The sequence below is a fragment of the Hyperolius riggenbachi genome, chromosome 8, assembly GCF_040937935.1.
Source record: "Hyperolius riggenbachi isolate aHypRig1 chromosome 8, aHypRig1.pri, whole genome shotgun sequence".
In the NCBI taxonomy this organism is placed as follows: Eukaryota; Metazoa; Chordata; class Amphibia; order Anura; family Hyperoliidae; genus Hyperolius; species Hyperolius riggenbachi.
In genome coordinates this window covers 296,074,601-296,091,897 of record NC_090653.1, presented here as the reverse complement: position 1 = coordinate 296,091,897, position 17,297 = coordinate 296,074,601, and the positions used below count along the sequence as shown (strand labels likewise).

At 58.7% G+C, this 17,297-nt stretch overlaps 1 protein-coding gene across 1 annotated transcript in view; it reads left to right on the top strand.

Annotated features, from left to right (window-relative positions):
* The window catches only part of ARRDC1 (arrestin domain containing 1), a 48,767-nt gene that overhangs the window by 17,354 nt on the left and 14,116 nt on the right, over positions 1-17,297 (top strand). Inside the window, exons 3-4 of the mRNA XM_068249187.1 lie at positions 13,625-13,675; positions 16,984-17,138. Of these exons, the coding sequence (XP_068105288.1) occupies positions 13,625-13,675; positions 16,984-17,138 (206 nt within the window). The remainder of the gene's footprint in view (positions 1-13,624; positions 13,676-16,983; positions 17,139-17,297) is intronic.

Below are 17,297 nucleotides of genomic sequence, written 5' to 3'. Positions count from 1 at the left end.
TGACCCCGGCACAGGATCTGCTCACTGGCCTCTCTGACCCCGGCACAGGATCTGCTCACTGGCCTCTCTGACCCCGGCACAGGATCTGCTCACTGGCCTCTCTGACCCCGGCACAGGATCTGCTCACTGGCCTCTCTGACCCCGGCACAGGATCTGCTCACTGGCCTCTCTGACCCCGGCACAGGATCTGCTCACTGGCCTCTCTGACCCCGGCACAGGATCTGCTCACTGGCCTCTCTGACCCCGGCACAGGATCTGCTCACTGGCCTCTCTGACCCCGGCACAGGATCTGCTCACTGGCCTCTCTGACCCCGGCACAGGATCTGCTCACTGGCCTCTCTGACCCCGGCACAGGATCTGCTCACTGGCCTCTCTGACCCCGGCACAGGATCTGCTCACTGGCCTCTCTGACCCCGGCACAGGATCTGCTCACTGGCCTCTCTGACCCCGGCACAGGATCTGCTCACTGGCCTCTCTGACCCCGGCACAGGATCTGCTCACTGGCCTCTCTGACCCCGGCACAGGATCTGCTCACTGGCCTCTCTGACCCCGGCACAGGATCTGCTCACTGGCCTCTCTGACCCCGGCACAGGATCTGCTCACTGGCCTCTCTGACCCCGGCACAGGATCTGCTCACTGGCCTCTCTGACCCCGGCACAGGATCTGCTCACTGGCCTCTCTGACCCCGGCACAGGATCTGCTCACTGGCCTCTCTGACCCCGGCACAGGATCTGCTCACTGGCCTCTCTGACCCCGGCACAGGATCTGCTCACTGGCCTCTCTGACCCCGGCACAGGATCTGCTCACTGGCCTCTCTGACCCCGGCACAGGATCTGCTCACTGGCCTCTCTGACCCCGGCACAGGATCTGCTCACTGGCCTCTCTGACCCCGGCACAGGATCTGCTCACTGGCCTCTCTGACCCCGGCACAGGATCTGCTCACTGGCCTCTCTGACCCCGGCACAGGATCTGCTCACTGGCCTCTCTGACCCCGGCACAGGATCTGCTCACTGGCCTCTCTGACCCCGGCACAGGATCTGCTCACTGGCCTCTCTGACCCCGGCACAGGATCTGCTCACTGGCCTCTCTGACCCCGGCACAGGATCTGCTCACTGGCCTCTCTGACCCCGGCACAGGATCTGCTCACTGGCCTCTCTGACCCCGGCACAGGATCTGCTCACTGGCCTCTCTGACCCCGGCACAGGATCTGCTCACTGGCCTCTCTGACCCCGGCACAGGATCTGCTCACTGGCCTCTCTGACCCCGGCACAGGATCTGCTCACTGGCCTCTCTGACCCCGGCACAGGATCTGCTCACTGGCCTCTCTGACCCCGGCACAGGATCTGCTCACTGGCCTCTCTGACCCCGGCACAGGATCTGCTCACTGGCCTCTCTGACCCCGGCACAGGATCTGCTCACTGGCCTCTCTGACCCCGGCACAGGATCTGCTCACTGGCCTCTCTGACCCCGGCACAGGATCTGCTCACTGGCCTCTCTGACCCCGGCACAGGATCTGCTCACTGGCCTCTCTGACCCCGGCACAGGATCTGCTCACTGGCCTCTCTGACCCCGGCACAGATCTGCTCACTGGCCTCTCTGGACCCCCGGGCACAGTCTGCTCACTGGCCTCTCTGACCCCGGCACAGGATCTGCTCACTGGCCTCTCTGACCCCGGCACAGGATCTGCTCACTGGCCTCTCTGACCCCGGCACAGGATCTGCTCACTGGCCTCTCTGACCCCGGCACAGGATCTGCTCACTGGCCTCTCTGACCCCGGCACAGGATCTGCTCACTGGCCTCTCTGACCCCGGCACAGGATCTGCTCACTGGCCTCTCTGACCCCGGCACAGGATCTGCTCACTGGCCTCTCTGACCCCGGCACAGGATCTGCTCACTGGCCTCTCTGACCCCGGCACAGGATCTGCTCACTGGCCTCTCTGACCCCGGCACAGGATCTGCTCACTGGCCTCTCTGACCCCGGCACAGGATCTGCTCACTGGCCTCTCTGACCCCGGCACAGGATCTGCTCACTGGCCTCTCTGACCCCGGCACAGGATCTGCTCACTGGCCTCTCTGACCCCGGCACAGGATCTGCTCACTGGCCTCTCTGACCCCGGCACAGGATCTGCTCACTGGCCTCTCTGACCCCGGCACAGGATCTGCTCACTGGCCTCTCTGACCCCGGCACAGGATCTGCTCACTGGCCTCTCTGACCCCGGCACAGGATCTGCTCACTGGCCTCTCTGACCCCGGCACAGGATCTGCTCACTGGCCTCTCTGACCCCGGCACAGGATCTGCTCACTGGCCTCTCTGACCCCGGCACAGGATCTGCTCACTGGCCTCTCTGACCCCGGCACAGGATCTGCTCACTGGCCTCTCTGACCCCGGCACAGGATCTGCTCACTGGCCTCTCTGACCCCGGCACAGGATCTGCTCACTGGCCTCTCTGACCCCGGCACAGGATCTGCTCACTGGCCTCTCTGACCCCGGCACAGGATCTGCTCACTGGCCTCTCTGACCCCGGCACAGGATCTGCTCACTGGCCTCTCTGACCCCGGCACAGGATCTGCTCACTGGCCTCTCTGACCCCGGCACAGGATCTGCTCACTGGCCTCTCTGACCCCGGCACAGGATCTGCTCACTGGCCTCTCTGACCCCGGCACAGGATCTGCTCACTGGCCTCTCTGACCCCGGCACAGGATCTGCTCACTGGCCTCTCTGACCCCGGCACAGGATCTGCTCACTGGCCTCTCTGACCCCGGCACAGGATCTGCTCACTGGCCTCTCTGACCCCGGCACAGGATCTGCTCACTGGCCTCTCTGACCCCGGCACAGGATCTGCTCACTGGCCTCTCTGACCCCGGCACAGGATCTGCTCACTGGCCTCTCTGACCCCGGCACAGGATCTGCTCACTGGCCTCTCTGACCCCGGCACAGGATCTGCTCACTGGCCTCTCTGACCCCGGCACAGGATCTGCTCACTGGCCTCTCTGACCCCGGCACAGGATCTGCTCACTGGCCTCTCTGACCCCGGCACAGGATCTGCTCACTGGCCTCTCTGACCCCGGCACAGGATCTGCTCACTGGCCTCTCTGACCCCGGCACAGGATCTGCTCACTGGCCTCTCTGACCCCGGCACAGGATCTGCTCACTGGCCTCTCTGACCCCGGCACAGGATCTGCTCACTGGCCTCTCTGACCCCGGCACAGGATCTGCTCACTGGCCTCTCTGACCCCGGCACAGGATCTGCTCACTGGCCTCTCTGACCCCGGCACAGGATCTGCTCACTGGCCTCTCTGACCCCGGCACAGGATCTGCTCACTGGCCTCTCTGACCCCGGCACAGGATCTGCTCACTGGCCTCTCTGACCCCGGCACAGGATCTGCTCACTGGCCTCTCTGACCCCGGCACAGGATCTGCTCACTGGCCTCTCTGACCCCGGCACAGGATCTGCTCACTGGCCTCTCTGACCCCGGCACAGGATCTGCTCACTGGCCTCTCTGACCCCGGCACAGGATCTGCTCACTGGCCTCTCTGACCCCGGCACAGGATCTGCTCACTGGCCTCCTCTGACCCCGCACAGGATCTGCTCACTGGCCTCTCTGACCCCGGCACAGGATCTGCTCACTGGCCTCTCTGACCCCGGCACAGGATCTGCTCACTGGCCTCTCTGACCCCGGCACAGGATCTGCTCACTGGCCTCTCTGACCCCGGCACAGGATCTGCTCACTGGCCTCTCTGACCCCGGCACAGGATCTGCTCACTGGCCTCTCTGACCCCGGCACAGGATCTGCTCACTGGCCTCTCTGACCCCGGCACAGGATCTGCTCACTGGCCTCTCTGACCCCGGCACAGGATCTGCTCACTGGCCTCTCTGACCCCGGCACAGGATCTGCTCACTGGCCTCTCTGACCCCGGCACAGGATCTGCTCACTGGCCTCTCTGACCCCGGCACAGGATCTGCTCACTGGCCTCTCTGACCCCGGCACAGGATCTGCTCACTGGCCTCTCTGACCCCGGCACAGGATCTGCTCACTGGCCTCTCTGACCCCGGCACAGGATCTGCTCACTGGCCTCTCTGACCCCGGCACAGGATCTGCTCACTGGCCTCTCTGACCCCGGCACAGGATCTGCTCACTGGCCTCTCTGACCCCGGCACAGGATCTGCTCACTGGCCTCTCTGACCCCGGCACAGGATCTGCTCACTGGCCTCTCTGACCCCGGCACAGGATCTGCTCACTGGCCTCTCTGACCCCGGCACAGGATCTGCTCACTGGCCTCTCTGACCCCGGCACAGGATCTGCTCACTGGCCTCTCTGACCCCGGCACAGGATCTGCTCACTGGCCTCTCTGACCCCGGCACAGGATCTGCTCACTGGCCTCTCTGACCCCGGCACAGGATCTGCTCACTGGCCTCTCTGACCCCGGCACAGGATCTGCTCACTGGCCTCTCTGACCCCGGCACAGGATCTGCTCACTGGCCTCTCTGACCCCGGCACAGGATCTGCTCACTGGCCTCTCTGACCCCGGCACAGGATCTGCTCACTGGCCTCTCTGACCCCGGCACAGGATCTGCTCACTGGCCTCTCTGACCCCGGCACAGGATCTGCTCACTGGCCTCTCTGACCCCGGCACAGGATCTGCTCACTGGCCTCTCTGACCCCGGCACAGGATCTGCTCACTGGCCTCTCTGACCCCGGCACAGGATCTGCTCACTGGCCTCTCTGACCCCGGCACAGGATCTGCTCACTGGCCTCTCTGACCCCGGCACAGGATCTGCTCACTGGCCTCTCTGACCCCGGCACAGGATCTGCTCACTGGCCTCTCTGACCCCGGCACAGGATCTGCTCACTGGCCTCTCTGACCCCGGCACAGGATCTGCTCACTGGCCTCTCTGACCCCGGCACAGGATCTGCTCACTGGCCTCTCTGACCCCGGCACAGGATCTGCTCACTGGCCTCTCTGACCCCGGCACAGGATCTGCTCACTGGCCTCTCTGACCCCGGCACAGGATCTGCTCACTGGCCTCTCTGACCCCGGCACAGGATCTGCTCACTGGCCTCTCTGACCCCGGCACAGGATCTGCTCACTGGCCTCTCTGACCCCGGCACAGGATCTGCTCACTGGCCTCTCTGACCCCGGCACAGGATCTGCTCACTGGCCTCTCTGACCCCGGCACAGGATCTGCTCACTGGCCTCTCTGACCCCGGCACAGGATCTGCTCACTGGCCTCTCTGACCCCGGCACAGGATCTGCTCACTGGCCTCTCTGACCCCGGCACAGGATCTGCTCACTGGCCTCTCTGACCCCGGCACAGGATCTGCTCACTGGCCTCTCTGACCCCGGCACAGGATCTGCTCACTGGCCTCTCTGACCCCGGCACAGGATCTGCTCACTGGCCTCTCTGACCCCGGCACAGGATCTGCTCACTGGCCTCTCTGACCCCGGCACAGGATCTGCTCACTGGCCTCTCTGACCCCGGCACAGGATCTGCTCACTGGCCTCTCTGACCCCGGCACAGGATCTGCTCACTGGCCTCTCTGACCCCGGCACAGGATCTGCTCACTGGCCTCTCTGACCCCGGCACAGGATCTGCTCACTGGCCTCTCTGACCCCGGCACAGGATCTGCTCACTGGCCTCTCTGACCCCGGCACAGGATCTGCTCACTGGCCTCTCTGACCCCGGCACAGGATCTGCTCACTGGCCTCTCTGACCCCGGCACAGGATCTGCTCACTGGCCTCTCTGACCCCGGCACAGGATCTGCTCACTGGCCTCTCTGACCCCGGCACAGGATCTGCTCACTGGCCTCTCTGACCCCGGCACAGGATCTGCTCACTGGCCTCTCTGACCCCGGCACAGGATCTGCTCACTGGCCTCTCTGACCCCGGCACAGGATCTGCTCACTGGCCTCTCTGACCCCGGCACAGGATCTGCTCACTGGCCTCTCTGACCCCGGCACAGGATCTGCTCACTGGCCTCTCTGACCCCGGCACAGGATCTGCTCACTGGCCTCTCTGACCCCGGCACAGGATCTGCTCACTGGCCTCTCTGACCCCGGCACAGGATCTGCTCACTGGCCTCTCTGACCCCGGCACAGGATCTGCTCACTGGCCTCTCTGACCCCGGCACAGGATCTGCTCACTGGCCTCTCTGACCCCGGCACAGGATCTGCTCACTGGCCTCTCTGACCCCGGCACAGGATCTGCTCACTGGCCTCTCTGACCCCGGCACAGGATCTGCTCACTGGCCTCTCTGACCCCGGCACAGGATCTGCTCACTGGCCTCTCTGACCCCGGCACAGGATCTGCTCACTGGCCTCTCTGACCCCGGCACAGGATCTGCTCACTGGCCTCTCTGACCCCGGCACAGGATCTGCTCACTGGCCTCTCTGACCCCGGCACAGGATCTGCTCACTGGCCTCTCTGACCCCGGCACAGGATCTGCTCACTGGCCTCTCTGACCCCGGCACAGGATCTGCTCACTGGCCTCTCTGACCCCGGCACAGGATCTGCTCACTGGCCTCTCTGACCCCGGCACAGGATCTGCTCACTGGCCTCTCTGACCCCGGCACAGGATCTGCTCACTGGCCTCTCTGACCCCGGCACAGGATCTGCTCACTGGCCTCTCTGACCCCGGCACAGGATCTGCTCACTGGCCTCTCTGACCCCGGCACAGGATCTGCTCACTGGCCTCTCTGACCCCGGCACAGGATCTGCTCACTGGCCTCTCTGACCCCGGCACAGGATCTGCTCACTGGCCTCTCTGACCCCGGCACAGGATCTGCTCACTGGCCTCTCTGACCCCGGCACAGGATCTGCTCACTGGCCTCTCTGACCCCGGCACAGGATCTGCTCACTGGCCTCTCTGACCCCGGCACAGGATCTGCTCACTGGCCTCTCTGACCCCGGCACAGGATCTGCTCACTGGCCTCTCTGACCCCGGCACAGGATCTGCTCACTGGCCTCTCTGACCCCGGCACAGGATCTGCTCACTGGCCTCTCTGACCCCGGCACAGGATCTGCTCACTGGCCTCTCTGACCCCGGCACAGGATCTGCTCACTGGCCTCTCTGACCCCGGCACAGGATCTGCTCACTGGCCTCTCTGACCCCGGCACAGGATCTGCTCACTGGCCTCTCTGACCCCGGCACAGGATCTGCTCACTGGCCTCTCTGACCCCGGCACAGGATCTGCTCACTGGCCTCTCTGACCCCGGCACAGGATCTGCTCACTGGCCTCTCTGACCCCGGCACAGGATCTGCTCACTGGCCTCTCTGACCCCGGCACAGGATCTGCTCACTGGCCTCTCTGACCCCGGCACAGGATCTGCTCACTGGCCTCTCTGACCCCGGCACAGGATCTGCTCACTGGCCTCTCTGACCCCGGCACAGGATCTGCTCACTGGCCTCTCTGACCCCGGCACAGGATCTGCTCACTGGCCTCTCTGACCCCGGCACAGGATCTGCTCACTGGCCTCTCTGACCCCGGCACAGGATCTGCTCACTGGCCTCTCTGACCCCGGCACAGGATCTGCTCACTGGCCTCTCTGACCCCGGCACAGGATCTGCTCACTGGCCTCTCTGACCCCGGCACAGGATCTGCTCACTGGCCTCTCTGACCCCGGCACAGGATCTGCTCACTGGCCTCTCTGACCCCGGCACAGGATCTGCTCACTGGCCTCTCTGACCCCGGCACAGGATCTGCTCACTGGCCTCTCTGACCCCGGCACAGGATCTGCTCACTGGCCTCTCTGACCCCGGCACAGGATCTGCTCACTGGCCTCTCTGACCCCGGCACAGGATCTGCTCACTGGCCTCTCTGACCCCGGCACAGGATCTGCTCACTGGCCTCTCTGACCCCGGCACAGGATCTGCTCACTGGCCTCTCTGACCCCGGCACAGGATCTGCTCACTGGCCTCTCTGACCCCGGCACAGGATCTGCTCACTGGCCTCTCTGACCCCGGCACAGGATCTGCTCACTGGCCTCTCTGACCCCGGCACAGGATCTGCTCACTGGCCTCTCTGACCCCGGCACAGGATCTGCTCACTGGCCTCTCTGACCCCGGCACAGGATCTGCTCACTGGCCTCTCTGACCCCGGCACAGGATCTGCTCACTGGCCTCTCTGACCCCGGCACAGGATCTGCTCACTGGCCTCTCTGACCCCGGCACAGGATCTGCTCACTGGCCTCTCTGACCCCGGCACAGGATCTGCTCACTGGCCTCTCTGACCCCGGCACAGGATCTGCTCACTGGCCTCTCTGACCCCGGCACAGGATCTGCTCACTGGCCTCTCTGACCCCGGCACAGGATCTGCTCACTGGCCTCTCTGACCCCGGCACAGGATCTGCTCACTGGCCTCTCTGACCCCGGCACAGGATCTGCTCACTGGCCTCTCTGACCCCGGCACAGGATCTGCTCACTGGCCTCTCTGACCCCGGCACAGGATCTGCTCACTGGCCTCTCTGACCCCGGCACAGGATCTGCTCACTGGCCTCTCTGACCCCGGCACAGGATCTGCTCACTGGCCTCTCTGACCCCGGCACAGGATCTGCTCACTGGCCTCTCTGACCCCGGCACAGGATCTGCTCACTGGCCTCTCTGACCCCGGCACAGGATCTGCTCACTGGCCTCTCTGACCCCGGCACAGGATCTGCTCACTGGCCTCTCTGACCCCGGCACAGGATCTGCTCACTGGCCTCTCTGACCCCGGCACAGGATCTGCTCACTGGCCTCTCTGACCCCGGCACAGGATCTGCTCACTGGCCTCTCTGACCCCGGCACAGGATCTGCTCACTGGCCTCTCTGACCCCGGCACAGGATCTGCTCACTGGCCTCTCTGACCCCGGCACAGGATCTGCTCACTGGCCTCTCTGACCCCGGCACAGGATCTGCTCACTGGCCTCTCTGACCCCGGCACAGGATCTGCTCACTGGCCTCTCTGACCCCGGCACAGGATCTGCTCACTGGCCTCTCTGACCCCGGCACAGGATCTGCTCACTGGCCTCTCTGACCCCGGCACAGGATCTGCTCACTGGCCTCTCTGACCCCGGCACAGGATCTGCTCACTGGCCTCTCTGACCCCGGCACAGGATCTGCTCACTGGCCTCTCTGACCCCGGCACAGGATCTGCTCACTGGCCTCTCTGACCCCGGCACAGGATCTGCTCACTGGCCTCTCTGACCCCGGCACAGGATCTGCTCACTGGCCTCTCTGACCCCGGCACAGGATCTGCTCACTGGCCTCTCTGACCCCGGCACAGGATCTGCTCACTGGCCTCTCTGACCCCGGCACAGGATCTGCTCACTGGCCTCTCTGACCCCGGCACAGGATCCGCTCACTGGCCTCTCTGACCCCGGCACAGGATCCGCTCACTGGCCTCTCTGACCCCGGCACAGGATCCGCTCACTGGCCTCTCTGACCCCGGCACAGGATCCGCTCACTGGCCTCTCTGACCCCGGCACAGGATCCGCTCACTGGCCTCTCTGACCCCGGCACAGGATCCGCCCACTGGCCTCTCTGACCCCGGCACAGGAGCTACTATACTAATACCTCTGTCCCCTGTACTTCCTCTGTGCCCTCCTGTGCCTCCAGTGTTACCTCTGTCCCCTGTACTTCCTCTGTGCCCTCCTGTGCCTCCAGTGTCACCTCTGTCCCCTGTGCTTCCTCTGTGCCCTCCTGTGCCTCCAGTGTCACCTCTGTCCCCTGTGCTTCCTCTGTGCCCTCCTGTGCCTCCAGTGTCACCTCTGTCCCCTGTACGTCCTCTGTGCCTCCAGTGTCACTTCTGTCCCCTGTACGTCCTCTGTGCCTCCAGTGTCACTTCTGTCCCCTGTACGTCCTCTGTGCCTCCAGTGTCACTTCTGTCCCCTGTACGTCCTCTGTGCCTCCAGTGTCACTTCTGTCCCCTGTACGTCCTCTGTGCCTCCAGTGTCACTTCTGTCCCCTGTACGTCCTCTGTGCCTCCAGTGTCACTTCTGTCCCCTGTACGTCCTCTGTGCCCTCCTGTGCCTCCAGTGTCACCTCTGTCCCCTGTACTTCCTCTGTGCCTCCAGTGTCACTTCTGTCCCCTGTACGTCCTCTGTGCCCTCCTGTGCCTCCAGTGTCACCTCTGTCCCCTGTGCTTCCTCTGTGCCCCTAGTGTCACTTGTGTCCCCTGTATTTCCTCTGTGCCCTCCTGTGCCTCCAGTGTCACCTCTGTCCCCTCCTGTGCCTCCAGTGTCACCTCTGTCCCCTGTACTTCCTCTGTGCCCTCCTGTGCCTCCAGTGTCACTTCTGTGCCCTGTGCTTCCTCTGTGCCCTCCAGTGTCCCCTGTACTTCCTCTGTGCCCTCCTGTGCTCCAGTGTCACTTCTGTCCCCCTCTGTCCTCTGTGCCCTCCTGTGTCACGTCTGTCCCCTGCACTTCCTCTGTGCCCTCCTGTGCCGCCAGTGTCCCCCTCTGTCCCCTGTGCTTCCTCTGTGCCCTCCTGTGCCTCTAGTGTCACTTGTGTCCCCTGTACTTCCTCTGTGCCCTCCTGTGCCTCTAGTGTCACTTGTGCCCCCTGTACTTCCTCTGTGCCCTCCTGTGCCTCGTGTCACCTCTGTCCCCTGTACTTCCTCTGTGCCCTCCTGTGCCTCCAGTGTCACCTCTGTCCCCTGTGCTTCCTCTGTGCCTCCAGTGTCACCTCTGTTCCCTGTACTTCCTCTGTGCCTCCAGTGTCACTTCTGTCCCCTGTACTTCCTCTGTGCCTCCAGTGTCACTTCTGTCCCCTGTACGTCCTCTGTGCCCTCCTGTGCCTCCAGTGTCACCTCCATCCCCTGTACGTCCTCTGTGCCTCCAGTGTCACCTCTGTCCCCTGTGCTTCCTCTGTGCCCCTAGTGTCACTTGTGTCCCCTGTATTTCCTCTGTGCCCTCCTGTGCCTCCAGTGTCACCTCTGTCCCCTCCTGTGCCTCCAGTGTCACCTCTGTCCCCTGTACTTTCTCTGTGCCCTCCTGTGCCTCCAGTGTCACTTCTGTGCCCTGTGCTTCCTCTGTGCCCTCCAGTGTCCCCTGTACTTCCTCTGTGCCCTCCTGTGCCTCCAGTGTCACTTCTGTCCCCCTCTGTCCTCTGTGCCCTCCTGTGCCTCCAGTGTCACGTCTGTCCCCTGCACTTCCTCTGTGCCCTCCTGTGCCGCCAGTGTCCCCCTCTGTCCCCTGTGCTTCCTCTGTGCCCTCCTGTGCCTCTAGTGTCACTTGTGTCCCCTGTACTTCCTCTGTGCCCTCCTGTGCCTCTAGTGTCACTTGTGCCCCCTGTACTTCCTCTGTGCCCTCCTGTGCCTCCAGTGTCACCTCTGTCCCCTGTACTTCCTCTGTGCCCTCCTGTGCCTCCAGTGTCACCTCTGTCCCCTGTGCTTCCTCTGTGCCTCCAGTGTCACCTCTGTTCCCTGTACTTCCTCTGTGCCTCCAGTGTCACTTCTGTCCCCTGTACTTCCTCTGTGCCTCCAGTGTCACTTCTGTCCCCTGTACGTCCTCTGTGCCCTCCTGTGCCTCCAGTGTCACCTCCGTCCCCTGTACGTCCTCTGTGCCTCCAGTGTCACCTCTGTCCCCTGTGCTTCCTCTGTGCCCCTAGTGTCACTTGTGTCCCCTGTATTTCCTCTGTGCCCTCCTGTGCCTCCAGTGTCACCTCTGTCCCCTCCTGTGCCTCCAGTGTCACCTCTGTCCCCTGTACTTCCTCTGTGCCCTCCTGTGCCTCCAGTGTCACTTCTGTGCCCTGTGCTTCCTCTGTGCCCTCCAGTGTCCCCTGTACTTCCTCTGTGCCCTCCTGTGCCTCCAGTGTCACTTCTGTCCCCCTCTGTCCTCTGTGCCCTCCTGTGCCTCTAGTGTCACTTGTGTCCCCTGTACTTCCTCTGTGCCCTCCTGTGCCTCTAGTGTCACTTGTGCCCCCTGTACTTCCTCTGTGCCCTCCTGTGCCTCCAGTGTCACCTCTGTCCCCTGTACTTCCTCTGTGCCCTCCTGTGCCTCCAGTGTCACCTCTGTCCCCTGTGCTTCCTCTGTGCCTCCAGTGTCACCTCTGTTCCCTGTACTTCCTCTGTGCCTCCAGTGTCACTTCTGTCCCCTGTACTTCCTCTGTGCCTCCAGTGTCACTTCTGTCCCCTGTACGTCCTCTGTGCCCTCCTGTGCCTCCAGTGTCACCTCCGTCCCCTGTACGTCCTCTGTGCCTCCAGTGTCACCTCTGTCCCCTGTGCTTCCTCTGTGCCCCTAGTGTCACTTGTGTCCCCTGTATTTCCTCTGTGCCCTCCTGTGCCTCCAGTGTCACCTCTGTCCCCTCCTGTGCCTCCAGTGTCACCTCTGTCCCCTGTACTTCCTCTGTGCCCTCCTGTGCCTCCAGTGTCACTTCTGTGCCCTGTGCTTCCTCTGTGCCCTCCAGTGTCCCCTGTACTTCCTCTGTGCCCTCCTGTGCCTCCAGTGTCACTTCTGTCCCCCTCTGTCCTCTGTGCCCTCCTGTGCCTCCAGTGTCACGTCTGTCCCCTGTACTTCTTTTGTGCCCTCCTGTACCGCCAGTGTCCCTCTCTGTCCCCTGTGCTTCCTCTGTGTCCTCCTGTGCCTCCAGTGTCACGTCTGTCCCCTGCACTTCCTCTGTGCCCTCCTGTGCCGCCAGTGTCCCCCTCTGTCCCCTGTGCTTCCTCTGTGCCCTCCTGTGCCTCTAGTGTCACTTGTGTCCCCTGTACTTCCTCTGTGCCCTCCTGTGCCTCTAGTGTCACTTGTGCCCCCTGTACTTCCTCTGTGCCCTCATGTGCCACTTCTGTCCCCTGTGCTTCCTCTGTGCCCTCCAGTGTCCCCTGTACTTCCTCTGTGCCCTCCTGTGCCTCCAGTGTCACCTCTGTCCCCTGTGCTTCCTCTGTGCCCTCCTGTGCCTCCAGTGTTACCTCTGTCCCCTGTACTTCCTCTGTGCCCTCCTGTGCCTCTAGTGTCACTTGTGCCCCCTGTACTTCCTCTGTGCCCTCATGTGCCACTTCTGTCCCCTGTGCTTCCTCTGTGCCCTCCAGTGTCCCCTGTACTTCCTCTGTGCCCTCCTGTGCCTCCAGTGTCACTTCTGTCCCCCTCTGTCCTCTGTGCCCTCCTGTGCCGCCAGTGTCCCCCTCTATGTCATCTCTGCCCTCTGTACCTGCTTATACAAGTTTAAGGGCCCTTTTCCACTAGCAGTCGCTAGCGTTCACGCTGAACGCTAGCGATTGCTGAATCGAAAATCTAAAAAATTACCGGCGAATTCCCGACGTTTGCGGCCGCGATTTTGCTATGCTATGCACTGCATAGCAAAATCGCGGCAAATATCGCTCCGCCGCGCGTTCCCGTAAAAAACGAATCGCGGTAGTGGAAATTACCTACCGCGATTCCTATGTTAAAAAGCAAACCGTAGCGACTGTAAAATCGCTAGCGGTTTGCGACTTTCCGATTCAGCGCTAGTGGAAAAGGGCCCTAAAGGCCATTTTTTTCTTTGATTCTTTTTAAATTGATTTTCTCAAACTACCATTTTGACATTTTTTTTCACAAAATCCATACCGATTGTATTGGCGGGTCGTTTGTAAGTTGGGCGTTTGTAAGTCGGGGACTACCTGTAGTTGCCTTTATGAAGATTTTTCATGTCTGTATGTTTTGCTGTCTTGCAGGGACTCTTCAGCCTGGAGAGCACAGCTTCCCCTTCCAGTTCCTGTTGCCAGGTAACGCTCACCAGTGAGGTCACTGACTGCCTGTCGGATAAGCTAGCGCTGTAACCCGTCACTGCTGCCATTGGCCTCAATTCATAAAGTATTACCGCATTCTGTAATGCAGAAAACAGCTGACTTTACCGAGGACTTAGGAAAATGTCAATTCATAAAAGCTGCTACCGCTTGAAAAGCTGAAATTACTGAGCAGTGAGGTAAATTACCACCTTATGCGGTAATTACCTCAACACATGTCAGTAAATATCAATTCATGAAGACTAGAACATGCGGTAAAGCCAAGATATTAGCTGCAGCTCTGGTGTGATGAAATCAGTGTGAGACTGTGAGACTCACAGAAGCAGAGAGTGATAAGCTATGACTGACAGGAGCAGAGCCAATAGAAGCAGCCCCCGTCTCCTGCAAGTTCCTGTGATCAGATGGCCGGTAGGATAGGTTGTGCAGTTCCAGCTTTTCTACCTTCCATGCAGTGAGCAGAGAGAGCGGAAAAAAAAGTGGATTCCCCTGGAGCCCTTCGGTCCTTAAACCCTTTAGGTTCCTGTTTGAAGATGCAGAGTAGCTAGTGGGGAAATCACCTAAGCGTGGCATGTGTAATGTCTCCTGGAAGTTCTTCTAAGCTGTGGCAAATAAATAAAATGTTAAAGACTAATAGACAGATTCAGAATGAGCAGAAGCAGTATAACAAACGTGCATTCTAAAGGGATGTTGGGATGCCTCTTACTATTGTAATGCTGTCACTGCACGGAACAGCTTGTAACAATATACTGTACCAATCTGGACTCGACCAATCATAACAAGATTATTCTCCAAAATGTCATGTTTATTTGCAGCGGTTATATAGCACATACAGGTCAGCACGGGGGGCCCTTTATCGCGTGCTGATCTGTATGTGCTATATAATTGCTGCAAATAAACATGACATTTTTGAAGAATCTTCTTGTTATGATTGGTCGAGTCCAGATTGGTACTGCATTGATTGGACTTTATTTTGGAGGTTTGATGGATCCTCCAATCTGTGCCAGGTTATGTGATTTATTGGTAAATAATAATATACTGTAGACATAAATACTCTTCTGCTGTTACTGAACAGGATTTTGTCAATGGGCTTCTGTAAATTACTGAACTTCTACCGCACCGGTAAACCTTTTTATGAATTGGCACACAAAACTCTAATCTACAGAATGTGGTATTTTAACTTTTTTTTTTTTTTTTTTTTTTTTTAATCGCACAGCAATTTATGAAATGAGGCCAATATCGGGAGCAGCTGGTGTCTACCCCATGTTATGTTTAAAGTTGAATTTCCTAATTGGTTTATATACAGTGGGTTGCAAAAGTATTCGGCCCCCTTGACGTTTTCCACATTTTGTCACATTACTGCCACAAACATGAATCAATGTTATTGGAATTCCACATGAAAGACCAATACAAAGTGGTGTACATGTGAGAAGTGGAATGAAAATCATACATGATTCCAAACATTTTTTACAAATAACTGCAAAGTGGGGTGTGCGTAATTATTCGGCCCCCTGAGTCAATACTTTGTAGAACCACCTTTTCCTGCAATTACAGCTGCCAGTCTTTTAGGGTATGTCTCTACCAGCTTTGCACATCTAGAGACTGAAATCCTTGCCCATTCTTCTTTGCAAAACAGCTCCAGCTCAGTCAGATTAGATGGACAGCGTTTGTGAACAGCAGTTTTCAGATCTTGCCATAGATTCTCGATTGGATTTAGATCTGGATTTTGACTGGGCCATTCTAACACATATAGGTATATGTTTTGTTTTAAACCATTCCATTGTTGCCCTGGCTTTATGTTTAGGGTCGTTGTCCTGCTGGAAGGTGAACCTCCGCCCCAGTCTCAAGTCTTTTGCAGTCTCCAAGAGGTTTTCTTCCAACATTGCCCTGTATTTGGCTCCATCCATCTTCCCATCAACTCTGACCAGCTTCCCTGTCCCTGCTGAAGAGATGCACCCCCCGAGCATGATGCTGCCATCACCATATTTGACAGTGGGGATGGTGTGTTCAGAGTGATGTGCAGTGTTAGTTTTCCGCCACACATAGCGTTTTGCATTTTGGCCAAAAAGTTCCATTTTGGTCTCATCTGACCAGAGCACCTTCTTCCACATGGTTGCTGTGTCCCCCACATGGCTTGTGGCAAACTGCAAACGGGACTTCTTATGCTTTCTGCTAACAATGCCTTTCTTCTTGCCACTCTTCCATAAAGGCCAACTTTGTACAGTGCATGACTAATAGTTGTCCTATGGACAGAGTCTCCCACCTGAGCTGTAGATCTCTGCAGCTTGTCCAGAGTCACCATGGGCCTCTTGGCTGCATTTCTGATCAGCGCTCTCCTTGTTCGGCCTGTGAGTTTAGGTGGATGGCCTTGTCTTGGTAGGTTTACAGTTGTGCCATACTCCTTCCATTTCTGAATGATCGCTTGAACAGTGCTCCGTGGGATGTTCAAGGCTTTGGAAATCTTTTTGTAGCCTAAGCCTGCTTTAAATTTCTCAAAAACTTGATCCCTGACCTGTCTGGTGTGTTCTTTGGACTTCATGGTGTTGTTGCTCCCAATATTCTCTTAGACAACCTCTGAGGCCGTCACAGAACAGCTGTATTTGTACTGACATTAGATTACACACAGGTGCACTCTATTTAGTCATTAGCACTCATCAGGCAATGTCTATAGGCAACTGACTGCACTCAGACCAAAGGGGGCCGAATAATTACGCACACCCCACTTTGCAGTTATTTATTTGTAAAACCTTTTGGAATCATGTATGATTTTCGTTCCACTTCTCACGTGTACACCACTTTGTGTTGGTCTTTCACGTAGAATTCCAATAACATTGATTCATGTTTGTGGCAGCAATATGACAAAATGTGGAAAACTTCAAGGGGGCCAAATAATTTTGCAAGCCACTGGATATGTAAACCGTACCATCCTCACTAATGTAACAGTGGTGCCCCGCCCCCAAAGAAACTTTGAGCTGAGAGGCCGTGGATGCTGCCATTTATTTCGTATTAAACAATACCAGTTGCCTGGCAGTCCTGCTGATCTCTCTGGCTGCAGTGGTGTCTGAATCACACACCTGAAACAAGCATGCAGCTAATCCAGTCACTCTTCAGTCAGAGCATCTGATCTGCTGCATGCTTGTTCAGGGGCTATGGCTAAAAGTATTAGAGGCAGAGGATCAGCAGGGCAGCCAAAAAAAATTAAAACATGGCAGCCTCTATAGGACCATCGCCTTGGGATTTCTTTAATCTTTGGCTGCCCCACATACGGTAATCTTTTTTGTTTTCTCCAGAGTCTGCACCGACCTCCTTCGAGGGGCCGTTCGGAAAAGTGACTCATCAGCTGAAAGCAGTCATAGAAACGCGGAAACTGTCCAAAGACTACAAAACCAGCAAACCATTCTACATCCTGAGGCCGCTGGATCTGAACGAGATTCCCGATATAGACGTGAGTCTGCCCTGTGTATGCTGCCCCCTCCAGGCCTCTCTGTGCATTGCAGGACATGCTTGCAGGAGCGCACTGAGAGGGGGATATTTTCTGTGACGTGGCTGAACAAAGTTTGTAGTTTACATTTTTTTTTTTTGGGGGGGGGGGCAGTTTAATGTT